Below are 12,887 nucleotides of genomic sequence, written 5' to 3'. Positions count from 1 at the left end.
CATTTATATTCGGAATTTTAATTTGTAACTAAGTGAGCAAGTTTTTAAAACTGTCCTTTAATCATTTTAAATTAAGAACTTTTGAACTAAAGCTAGCTAAGTCTGCCATATCCAGTTTATTTTGCATAAAACATTTATTTACAGAAAAAAAGCTGGATAAGATCACATTTCATAGGTTAAACGTACTGACACACTCTCATTTTTGTAAATTTTAACATCCAGTATCTATGGATGATATTCATATGTAGTTAACACATAAATATAATGGTTTTCTTATAGCTACATTTTTCATTGCTTTTCATTGGTTACAAAGCATTTATGATTCCATAATAAAAATGGAAATGTGAATAAAAATAGTTTGCTACATTGAAGATTTAAAACAATATTTGGTATTAAAGAATCAGTTGTGAATGTGATAGAAAATTAGTAGTGTGGAGCAGTGTATATATTTGAGGTGGTGATTTGTGAAGTAGCCCAGTATTGCCTTAAATAAAAACACATTTCATTTCTTGTTTTATACATGTGATCTTATAAAGGTTATTTTTGTTTCTGTAACTTAGATTGGTGTATAGTTTAATTTTTGTTAAAAAAACAAAACAAAACAAAAAAACTTCAGAAACCGTTTTTGTAAATAATGGGTTTATAAAACAGATGGGTTTATTTTGATAATACCAGTTTGGTATCTATCTATAAAATACACAAGTCCTTATGCCATACCATTAAAAACTAAATAAACAAGGCACTTTCTGAAAGGGAAGTGAGATGGTGGTCTTACAGATAAACTCGGTGGTTGTGCTCTGTTGGTGGCATGGGCTCCCTTTGCGCTCTCTGCCTCTCGCAGACTGCATGTGGCACCAGTCACAGCCTCTCTTTTCCACACTGGAACGAGCCTCAGAAGCTGCTGGTGCTGCTTGTAGTGCCCGGGATTGGAGCAATTCCTCTGTATGCTGCTAACTGAAATGACAGGTATCCCGTTTGTTGAGTAACCAAAAGTGTGAATGCATTGGTGGGAGCTGTCAGTACCCAGGAATCTTCAGTGTTGGTTTTCATGCGTGGTTATGTTTGACTCAGCCAGCTGGATTGTGTGGTACCAAAAACTTTTCTTGGATTATTATCGTTACTGGATGTGACCTACCTTCAGTAATATAAAACAGTCTTTATCTTGGGTGAGATTGGCTTGATTTTTTTTTTTTATAAACTTGTCTTGCTGTGTAAAGCTTTTGCATTAAGTGCTAGATTTGACTGCTTGTAAGCTATTCACCTGGAATCTCTGACAGTTTTCCTAAATGTCAGTGCAGAGAGCACCTTCCTACAGCCAAATGAAGTGACTTATTGCGAGAGTGAGGATTATGTGTGAACAGCAGCAGCATTGGACCTGGGGCACAGCCCTTGGTTTGCTACATGGTGCTAAATTGCTTACCTTCGCAGAAAGCCCGTGCTTCCATTTCAACAGAGCCCATCAGCTCCTCTCACTTTCCATCCCTCCCAAGTGACCAAACTCTTACTATGCCACGTTACTAAATCAAAGGTGCAGTCTGAGAATGATAAAACCAAAACAAATCCTTGCGTTGTGACTCTAAGAGTGATCATTATAATCATTACAAGTACACAGTGCCATTTTCTACCTGCCAGAGGCCGCTGATCCCCCTGGATGGAGCTGCTGTTGGATACCAGCGACGGTGATTGTACAGGGAACTTCTGCAGGGGAGAAGAGGGCAGAGATCCTCAGGAGAGGATCCTTGAAGCTCACCTGAATTCTCTTGTTTTCAGCTGTACCTAACCACTTCAGTCACTGTCAACAGACCTCGCAACTGTTAGTCTTTAGAAGAATGTTTGTGTTGTGTAAGTTGAATAGTTTCAACATTCCCAATGATTGATACTGTATCATTTGCAGTTCTTGGACTGAGAATAGTATACAACTATTTAACTACACAGTGTTATACTAGAATGCTATTTTAAAAAAGGATTAAAAAATCCAATGCCATAAATATTCAGGAAGCAATTTCTGATTTGGATCTGAATTTCTGAGAATAAAATATTTAATATTGTCTCATCCCAATCAATCCAATTAAAGCAGATGCTATACCCATATAGTTAGTACATTCCATGGCACGCTCCCTTTTACGTAGTTACTGACAGCCTGTCCAACAGGTAAGCTAGTATGGGGTTTGTTGTTTCCTTTTTAAATAGCCAAGAGGAGTATTTTGAGCTTAAAATGTACCAAAGGCAGGGTCTCATTTAAAATGCCACAGACTGCAGAGGGTACTCTAGTTTGTAAAGCCACCTACAGAAACTCCCAAGGAGATAAAGTTGGTGTTGGCATTCAGATGTTTTACCTTGGCTGATAGAGAAAACCTCCCACCCTAGCAGCTGTAGCACACCTGGATGGGCAGCCTCTCTGGGCCTGTAGCCACAGCCCTGCCCTCGGGGCTGCTGGGTGGGATGGGGCTCCGAGGTGGCCGAGCCAGATGTACCAGCAGCACTTCAGCCTGCTTTGGGGTGCCCCAGAGTGCTGGCCTCACTGCCCAGTCCCCTGTCTTCTGCCTTTTCTTTCTCCTTCCTCTGTGTCTCTGCCTTCCAGAATTGTCACCCATTAACTGTGGAGCATTCAAACAAGGTCCTTTCTTTGAAGACCCATGTTGCCATCAGGAATGTGCTGACTACAGCTGCAGGTGTTGCTGATGGGGAAGCAACCAAATTGAGGGGTGTGTGTGAATGCAGAGCATGGACTGTTTTGTGATCAAGAGACACCTTTAAACTGACAGACTCTCTGGTGCTCAACTATGTCTGCAAAGAAATCTGCTATTACCTGAGCCCTGATTTGGTGTAAATAAGAGTAGTGGGTTTATCCCCACATGTTTCAGAGTAGTCCTTCTTAGCAGGATGGGGGAACGGTGGCTTCTAGAGCATTCTGCTGGGACATTTGGTTTAGGATGCTGGATAGTAAGTGAGCAGTGCTTGTACAAACAGCACTGGAATCAGTTGCTGGTGAGGGGCAAGTAGTTGGCTAATTGTTGCAATTAGTTTCTGTGCCAAAGAATTGGTTGGGGCTCCCACCTTTGTGCAGGGGAGGAGGGACAGGGGCAGGGACAGGCTACACTGGGGTTTAGGTCCCCACGTTGTAGAAGCTCCTGCTCATGCGCTGCTCGGCCCTGCCTGCTGTGGAGATGATACAATTAAAGGGATAGGAAATGGGGCCTCTGGTACTGGAGAAGGGACTAGAGGAAAGAAACTATCAGCAAATAGTGAAATATTTTGTCTGTGTCTCTTTTTTCAAACTTCTTCTGTCCCAAGGCAAGAAGCTTACTTGCATTTTAGGGAAAATGATAGTCTATGTAAGACACAGATCTTTTGATGTTTGCAGGGATGTTTTGAAATACTAATGAGGTAAATATTTTTGTATGAACCTGCATGCAGTGATTGTTATTTCTCCATTACAGTATGGGCTCAGAGCAGCTTCCTATCAATTGCTTATATCCTTACAGAACATAGAACTTGAGTTCAGTTTTTTAAAATGTTAGTCTGAGTGATTCAGAAGTTTAGGGACCAAACCTTTAAACTCCTTTGAACCAAAAATGTAACAGCAAATGCCTTCAGGGGTGCATGGATGAGTGAAACTTGAACTGGAGAACAAAGGCATACGAAAGCAGAGAAAGGGAAGGAGCCAACAAAAGACTAAATGGTTGCCAAGAGCAAGGGTTCAGAAAGCAGATGAATTGGTTTCTGTTCTCTCAGGTTAAGTGATGCTCATTTTCTTTTCATTAGTAGCCATGTCAAACACTCAAATTTTGCAGCACATGGTGTGAAGGCTACTTGGCAATTTGCTGTGAGTGAGTCGGGTTGTGTGGAGTTGGTCCATAATGATTTTTCATAATATTTCTCATGTAAGGTACTGGCTTTGTCAAATTTGAAACATCCTCCAAGACTCGAAACACTGATTTTGGAATTTTTTTATAATTTCTTGGCTGTTGGAAGATAGAATTAAAAATAAAACTTTGAATATCCATTCCAAAGAATTAGAGTTCTTGTTTGATGGGAAAATTTTTGGTCCAAGTGGTAATCTCTGACCGGCCACAGAGCTTTAGGGGGTCTCTAAGACCCTTCAAGCCCTGACTTAATATACTTTTTTATTAGAGAGCTGCTAATGCACTAATTTTGTCAGAAACCTGTGTTGGCTAAACTGTGTTTGCTTCTCTTCATTTTCTATCAAATAAACCTTACCTTAAAAACAATAAATATTTTTTCATTAATGTGGTCTTAAAAATCTGTCCACAGTTATTAAAACCCAGATATTTCAGAAACATTTTTTTATTTTATAGTTTTGCCCTTGTCTTTATAAAAGGATGCATGAGGGTCCAGACAGGCCAAGGTAATTTTGGGGTTTATTCTCAGTTACTTAAGCTGCAGCAGTTGCAGTTTCACAGGGTTCATGGGTAGTTTTGCTTCAGACACTCTTTGGTGGGCTGTGTCCAGGAGCTGCAAAAGACTTTCTAACTGCATTTCTGTCATGAGCTGCCTTCTGTGTACGTAGAGGTTTAACAGGAAATGTTGTGAATTGTATAAAGTGCCCTGTCTCTATATAAGCACTGATTCAGCATCAATCAAGAGTTAAAACTATCTGGCTGCAAGCTGGTATCTGAGGGACTGCTGTTGCTGCTAATTTCAGCAGCAGCAAATGTCTAACCATATTTGATAAAAGTAGGTTTATTTTAGGGGAAAAACCCAATCAAACAAACAACAAACCCTACCTTGAAAATCACCATCAAATCACCATGCATAGCTTGTTCATTATTTGCTAAGTTCTGTTCTGTAACTGCTACTCATTAAATGTAATGCTTTGTAACCAAAGCCGTGGGGCTGGAGGGGGCCTCGGAGGGAAAAAAAATAGAAGTAGTTAACCTGATTTTGCCACTGTTTCTTCCTCCTTATTCTGGCACAAACAATAAAATTAGTTCAGCATTCAGGCAGCTCCACTTCAGTTGGTGTTTTTCTCAAACAGTGCATTTCAATCAGGCTCAGTACCAGATGTATGTCCAAAAGTCTTTCATTCCAACAACAGAAAGTGAACGCTACCCTGAGGAATGTTTTAAGGCACTACTTTCCATTGTCTTAGAAGCCTAGGTTCAACAGAAGAGATGTCTTCGCTGATTTCTGTCCCTTTCCTGTTAACCCAAACAACACAGATAACAAAGAACAGAGGTGTGTGGTGTTTATGGGATACTTTGAAATTTGGGGGAGGGAACAGGTGATTCTTTTTTACTTTGTTCCTACTGGAGGCTTTTCACATTTTTATATTTCATGTGTTCTTCTGCAGCAGATAAATTACTGAAGGAGTAGCATATTTTCAGCCTTACTAAAGGGACCAGATTCTTGGCTACTTAATACTAGGGACTACTGGCTACTGTATTGTTCTGCTGTATTGTGTGGTCTGCATTTCTCTATTCCAATCCTAGGGAAGTAGGAATGATCTGTTCACCTAAATGCCACAGAGCAGAGGACAATGACATGGGAGCTGCTTGGTTCAGGTGACCAGGAGTTAACTCTGTACCCTGGTACATGCTGCTTGCACAAGTTTGAGCAAGTGCCTTTCTTAAAGGATGCTTTTGGATTATTAACACCCTAATAGCTGTAAAGGCTTAATTCCAGAAGGAGGTGCTCCACAAACAGCTAAGTAACCAAATCTGTCTTTATCACATGGGCTAAACTAGATGTGTCTACCTCTTCTTGGTTCTTCTGTTTTTGAGATGTTTTATAGTACAACGGAGTGGACTCGTGACTATCCAGCTCACTTCAAGGCACAGCAATCACTCTATGCCACCACTTTGCCATTGCCATTTCAGCAGTTACCAGGTCTGATCCACCCACCTGACAAATCCTGTACACCCCTTGCTGTTCATCTTAATCAACCCCAGGTTCTTCCTATCTCTGCATATAAAATGCCTATTTTTTCTTGTACCAAAGCAATTCTCTGTAATATTCAGTACACAACTGTTTGAGCAATTGTTTCAGCATGATTTATCATAAGCATCTGTGTTTATATTAAAGCTTCATGGAATTCTCAGAACTTCTACATTTCTTTTTTCAACATGAAAAGCTCTCAATGATTCTATGTACGACATACATAATGTAACCAAATTTATCAGCTCAAGTAATGGGGAGCTAACAGAGAAACAGCATTTCCTATGTAACTATCCTTTCAAAGGATAGTTCTGCAAAGCACTGATTGGAAAAGCAATTTGTCAAAAACAGCTTGTGTAATGGGAGGGTGGTCTCCAGCCTTCTTTCAAGTCAGCGGGGAATGTTTTTCATGTTCATCTTGCATATTCAGAGGCAAGGATGATGAGCTGTTGTGGAGTCGCCCTGCAGCTGCTGCTCTGTTGTGCCTGATGAGTTCTGATTCGCAGCAATTGCTTTTTGAGCCTTGCTGCTTCTTCACGTGTCTCTTCAGATAACATTTTACGGAGTATTTGAACATCAGATAACTCAGTTCACTTAGATTTAATACAATGCACAGGCATGAAGTTGCCACCATAAAATAGAGGAAAATCATTTTCTCTGTGGGTTTGGGAATATAACAGTCTACAGTATTGGGACATGGTTTTATGTCACATTTCACAAGATGTGGTATTTTGAATCCGTTGTACAATTTATAGAACAGAACAAGAAAAAATATTTCAAGTCCTATTTTTAAAATGAGGCTGATTAGGTAAGTGCACAACAATCCACCATCTATATTTCCTGGATTTTTGTAAAGTTTCTGGTTGTGGTGTTTCTCTCTGTTCTCTCTGTAAGCAACATGAAAGACAACCAAGAGTGAAGGGGTGGAGACCATGATTAATTGCAAAGCCCAAAATCTGATGTGAGAGACAGGGAAGAAATGGTCAAAGCAGACATTTTCACAACCAGGCTGCTTGATATTGCACTCGAATTCATCATGTTCATGTTTCCAGATGTTTTCTGCGGCAGCAACATAAAGCAGTAAGCGGAACAGGAACACAACAGCTACCCAAATTCTTCCAATTCCTGTTGAGTATTTATTCACTCCACTCAGCAGATCACGTAAGAACACCCAGCTCATTTTTCTCATCAAGGAAAGATGGAAGTGCTAAATCAAAGAAACACAAGATCAGAGAGATGCATCCTCTTGGGTGAAGACAAATGAGACATTCATTCAACATGAAATATAACCAGTAGCTGAAACAATTTAAAATTATTAAGCATTTAGAAGTAATTTAATATTATGAAGCATTTAAATAAGAACAGCAAGCTGTTCTTATTTCTGATAATTTAATAATTCTGATACATTCTGAGGCTATTGAACAAAATTTATTTGCTGTTTAAATACATTTTGTCAATTAGGCTGAAGTCTGATCACTCTGTTAAGCTGTCCTCTGTAAGAAATGTGCCTGTTCTCCCTGAGAGTCTCCTGACTGTCAGGTAGGGCTTTCCCTGGCAAGTTCAGGCTGGCACTACACTACTACACTACTGAATTACATCCAACTTAGCCCTGTCAGTTATGCAGATACTACACACAGTCAAGTCAGATTTCACTTGCACATTTATGCATAGGAACCAAGTGTCCCATACTAAGTTGACTGCAAAAATGCAAATTGCTTGCTTTTTGTCTGTGGTCTAACTTTTGGGTAAACTTGTGCAATATTTTAAATATTTTCCTGCTTCACTGGATTTTATTTGTTGTATTTCTTACCATTACTCCAAAATATGTGTGCACATTTTGTGTGCGTGTGTTTTACAGTTTCTTATCTGCACAAGCCTTCCCCTGTCCTAACTCTAGAACACTTCTTTTGGAAGAGCTACCTAAGGAGCCACTGGCAGGGAGACTCATCAGAGTCAAAAGGAGACCTGAGGCACCCACCAAGAATATACAGTCACCATTGCACCTGGCCCCATCTCCGGGTCTGACTGGATCCTTGGGGGTGTCAAGCTCCTTTGTTTGTAAGAGCAAAAAGTGGATGCATTTCTGGCACACAGAGTAGCTGGGAGACACAAGGTGAGGATGGAAATCAGAAATTTCCATGTGTTGTGTTTTTTAATGTCCTCATGCCAATTTCTGCTTCTGCAAGCTCTGCCTAGCAGGAGAGAAAATGGACCCCTCCGTGGCTGCAGGGGCACACACAAATCCCACTGACCCTGCCGTAGCTGCAGGTACTGCTGATGGAAAAGTTCATCAGCAGGCAAGATCGAGTAGTAATCAGGCCACAGCATCACAAAGCTTCATGAAAAGGTATTCAGGCACTGGAATGGGCTGCCCAGGGAGGTGGTGGGGTCACCACCCCTTCAAGGTCTTCTAGAAATGACTGGACGAGGCATTTAGTGCCATGGTCTACTGACCATGAGGTGGGCATCGGTCAAAGGTTGGACTCAGTCTTGGAGGTCTTTTTTGACTTAAATGATTCTGTGATTCTCTAAGGCTCAACACACATGGAAAGCTCACTGCTTCTTTTGCTGTCCCTCATTCTGCAGCCCTATGGTCAGGCTTCTGCAGGGAAGCAAGGTTATTTGGATATTCCTGCATTGCTACCATCAGAGCTCAGCACTAGCTTGAGGAGCTGAGGGGCAGCTGCAGAAATTTATATATTCCTGATTGATACTGCCAAGAATGGTTACCAAGCTACTCCTTTATGCTGCAGATACAAAAGATAACAGGGAAATACCAGCTTATATCCTTTCAGACATATGCTCCTATGCTTTTAAATGTGTTTGGCAGTGTGGATACTTTTTCATTAAAGAGCTATTCCTGTCTTCCACACACAGAGTTCAAGCAGAAGTTTAAATCAAACTTTTGAAGACATGAGCTTCAAGGCTTTAATGCTTTCTAAATAAGCAATACACAGTCAGAACAGTCTCAAAGGAGCTGAACAGCAAACATGAACACACTACCACTAGTGGTATATATTACCACTATGTAATAAATCACAGGAAAGGAAACAAAGCATTCACTGAGCAATGTTAGCACGTGCATCTTGTGGATGAGCTGTCCTCTGGAGATTTGAAGAAAAACCTCAAGAGACCTCTTCTAAGGTTTTAAGATGTGCCATGGACTGTTGGAGGGAATTCTGAATTTTGTTATTCCATGGAAAACAAGCGTGGCTGCAAGGGGGCTTTTGCTGGTGGCCACGATAAGTGCACCATCCTCTTCTAAAGTAAAAAAGCCTGATTCCACCTATAAATCCATGGCTGGAGTTCCACCAGTTCTGAGCCTCCAGGTGAACAGAAATGAAAGATACACTGGATCACCAGCAAGGCACAAAAATCAGTGGGAACCAACACTGGTGGAAATCAGGCCATGGTTTTACCAAAATACAGATTGAGAAATTTACCTCGAGGTCTCTTTTTCCCAAAGCTGAGCTGCTACTTCCTTAACTGAGCAGGAGGAGGGATTAGAAAATAACAACTTTACACTTTCTTTGCCAATCCCACATTGAGAAGAACAATATAAAGGAGAGTAAGAAGTCCTGACCAAAGAAAACAGGGACCGGGAATTTGACTAAAGTCAACAGATCCTGAGCAAGGGGCAAAATCCTGCCAGACAGAAGATTGGATGGATGAAATTCCTGCAAAGCTAATTTGAAAGAGAGCAACACATTCTGTAACCTAGACGTTTAGTAATGAGGCATCAGGGATTCCACAGAACTGAAAGTGATTCCTGGTCTGTGTGTTCTGTTGAAGAGAAACTAAAATTTATTGAAGGACTGCAGGGCAGGTCTTGTGGCCCACAGTGCTTCTGCAGCCAGAGGTCTGCAGAACTTTAGTTATATTTTTCCAGTTGCAGCCTTAACTTGATAATGAGAAATGGCTGTAGAGAACAACCTTCAGCTTCAAACCTAAAGGGCCACAGAGCCTCTTTTGTAGTATTGTTTGTAACTAGCACAGCTCCCCTGTTCAAAGGAGCTGCAAATGTGCTTTGGAAAGGTTATGTTTGCTTTATTACCACTGTTGCTATAGATGTGGATGTTAACTGATGCTTTTGCATCCTTTGAAAATACAATTAATTCACTGAAGCATTGCAAAGAACACATGGAATGGAAAAAAAAAGAAAATGGACTTCAAAGACAAGGAGTTACTCAACAGGTAAACAAGAGAGAATTGATTTATGGGACAGCACAGGCACAAGACTGATGAGGGGTCAAGTCAGCTCAGACTAGAGAAGACACATTAAGTGGGCTGTATGAAATTCAGAGCAAGGTGAGGATTCAGACAATGAAAAAAAAATCATCTAGTAAACACATAGCTGGGCAGTATGAAAAATATGACAGTGGTATTTTGTAACACTTCAAGAAGTGGCAGTACACATGGCAGCAGATGCTGAGTAGTGTTGGGGCATGATGTTTTAGCAAAATTATATTCTGGCTAATGTAAGGACAAGAGAGGAAAAGTGTGATCCAAATCCTTGCAACCAAGGAGACATTTTAGCCTTAGAATCTGGAGAAGGTTCATGTTGTGCAGGAAGAAACAAAGGGAGTCAAGAAGGGAAGCTAGCTAAAGAAATTGAGTAGATTGTGGGAAATGTAGATGACATCAATTTGTGTCGAGGTAATGTCCGATGCTGAAGCTAAAAATGAAATTACTCAAAGTTTTAAGAAAGTTACAAAAGCATTCAAGTGGGATCCCCTTGACACTGTGGACATAAAGACCACAAAAGAGAGTTGGCTTCTACTAAAAATTACCAAGGAGGCATTAGAGTGAGTTAAACAGTAGAAGATAAGTTATTTGCACCAAGTACTCAAGGAAACATTAAATGGAGCAAGAAGTGAAAAGCAGGGATTTGTGGTTAGACTTACTTCAACCCTCTGCTCAATACACACATGCACACCCCAGTTTGAACAAAAGCTGAAGATTAGAAATATGTTGATTTGTTTTTCTCATTACTAGCTGAAGTGTGAGTGGTAAGCATGAAAACAAGATTTGCCAGCCAGGAAATACAGCAAATAATCTCTCTTCCTCATCACATACATCCTTTATTCCCTATATGGGATTTAAACACCCCCACCAACATACACATGCACTTTGTCCTGCTCATGAGAGGCACAAATGACCAGAAAAGGCTTCCCATCCTGTTTCCCTGACATGTATCAGTGACTTGATTTTCCCCCCTGGGGTTGGGCACGTGTTCTGCTGAGCAAACAGAGTAACCTGAATGCACCATTAACTTCTGAGTGTGCTGAATGTTCTTTATTGAGTAAAGTGTTTGAGTAATGCTATTGTTGTTGAATATATCATCAAATATTAATTTCTGTCATTCACTGATGCCTACAGGAGGTTGGCTAATTGAGTAATGCATGCACTGAAAAGCACAGTGCTCAGAGATTTACTTCACCTAGATTTCAATCAGCTCTGCTAATTTAATTACTTTAAAAGCAGAAAGAGTATTTTTGTGTGGAGGAAAATGGCAGGCAGAAGGCAGTGACAGGAAAGTAAGAAAATGCAAGAACAAACTGAATAACAGGAGAGGAAGTGGGAAAGCATCCTAAGTGTTAGAGGCACAAAGGGCAGGCAACTTGCAGATCAAAGATCTGGCAAATTACAGGAAGAAGGCACATATTTTGGGAAATGGAGATGGAACAGTGAAAAATAAGAGAAAGAACACAAGCCTCTGAACAGTGGATGTATCAATTCTGTACAAGCAAGCTAAATTATCCTCACAGTCTGAGAGATGGAAGAGCTCTTTTTTCTGATCTAAACATTGCTGGGGAGTTTTTGCTGCACCTACAACTTATCTTTATTTATTTATTTATTTTTAATAACAGGAAAGAAGAGAACCATAAACAGTGACAAAACATGATAAAGAAGAGAGCAGAAGCAGAAATCACAGAGGATATAGGACCATAAAAAAAGCAGAGCTGGTAACAATCTTTAGAGTCCATTCTCTCCTTTATTCTTTACATTTCAATCAAAACATCATCACAGCACCTTTTTTTTTTCACCAAACACCGAGGATCCTCCCAGTGAGGAAAATAAAAAACAAGTACTGGCCCAATGGTTTCCATAAACAACCAAACAAATAATTAAGCTTATCTTCAGGTGTTCATTTAGTAACTGCTTTTTGCCCTTATCTTTTCTGTTTGTTGATATTAGCAGGCATACATCCATTTTATGGTTGCTGAGTCTGTTTCATGGACTGCCTACTGCTTCCTTAGTGACTACCAGAGGTGTGAGGTCCACTGGCTGAGAAACACTGATTTGCTTTGTTCTCTGGCCCTAAAAAGGCTTAGTTGTGCAGGAACTGTTCCTGGCAGTTCAGTCTATTCTTAAGCTGATGGAAGCTCCACTAGTCCCCTCAGCATGCTGCTCTCATTGCCCAGTGCTCTGCTACAGAAGAGGAGGGATTCAGGAATCCTCCTGGGAACACCAAGGAACAGTACCACTTGATTCAAAGTCACAATACCAAGCTGAACATGTACCAGCTGTGCAAACTATTGCACATCTGCAATAGGGGCTGAAAAACTCTTGCTACAAGTCACTAACCTTGCAATGACTTTGCTTCTTGTTCAGTGCTGAGAGTGCCACGGTGATCTCCAGGTCCTTATGAGAGAGTCAGCAAGAGAAAACAGAAAACATAAAAATTAACTTTGCCTTCTTCAGACAACTCACCTCTTTTTATTAAAATTTATTAAAATTTATTAAAATTTATTAAAATAAGTAAAGCTCTAACATTAATGTAATATTGACAGTCATTTTTCAGGGTCTTCAAAAACAAGCCAGGCAGAAGCTGACAACCCCTGAGCAAACACAGCCCTCCTGGGTCTGTGTCCTGGCCAAGCTGTTCACTTCTGCCATGACCACTGCTAGTCATTGGTAGTGCAGCAAAGCCCATGGTTCCAAGGCTGATGTGAGCCAAAACTTTCCCACTTATTGCATCCTTCAGG

The 12,887-nt window shown here is 40.5% G+C and overlaps 1 protein-coding gene across 1 annotated transcript; it reads right to left on the bottom strand.

The window, feature by feature from the left end:
- Positions 1–6,283: 6,283 nt before the first annotated feature.
- Positions 6,284–12,533, bottom strand: GJB7 (gap junction protein beta 7). Its single transcript, XM_054279218.1, has 2 exons — positions 12,487–12,533; positions 6,284–7,105 (listed from the first exon to the last, which is right to left on the bottom strand). The coding sequence occupies exon 2, from the start codon at positions 7,085–7,087 to the stop codon at positions 6,284–6,286; it is 804 nt and encodes a 267-aa protein (XP_054135193.1). The 5' UTR covers positions 7,088–7,105; positions 12,487–12,533.
- Positions 12,534–12,887: the final 354 nt, after the last annotated feature.

This window comes from Melozone crissalis, unplaced genomic scaffold, assembly GCF_028551555.1.
Source record: "Melozone crissalis strain CALT ecotype California unplaced genomic scaffold, PUWL_Pcris_2 ptg000027l_1, whole genome shotgun sequence".
Lineage (NCBI taxonomy): Eukaryota > Metazoa > Chordata > Aves > Passeriformes > Passerellidae > Melozone > Melozone crissalis.
This window is presented reverse-complemented; position numbering and strand designations above follow the sequence as displayed.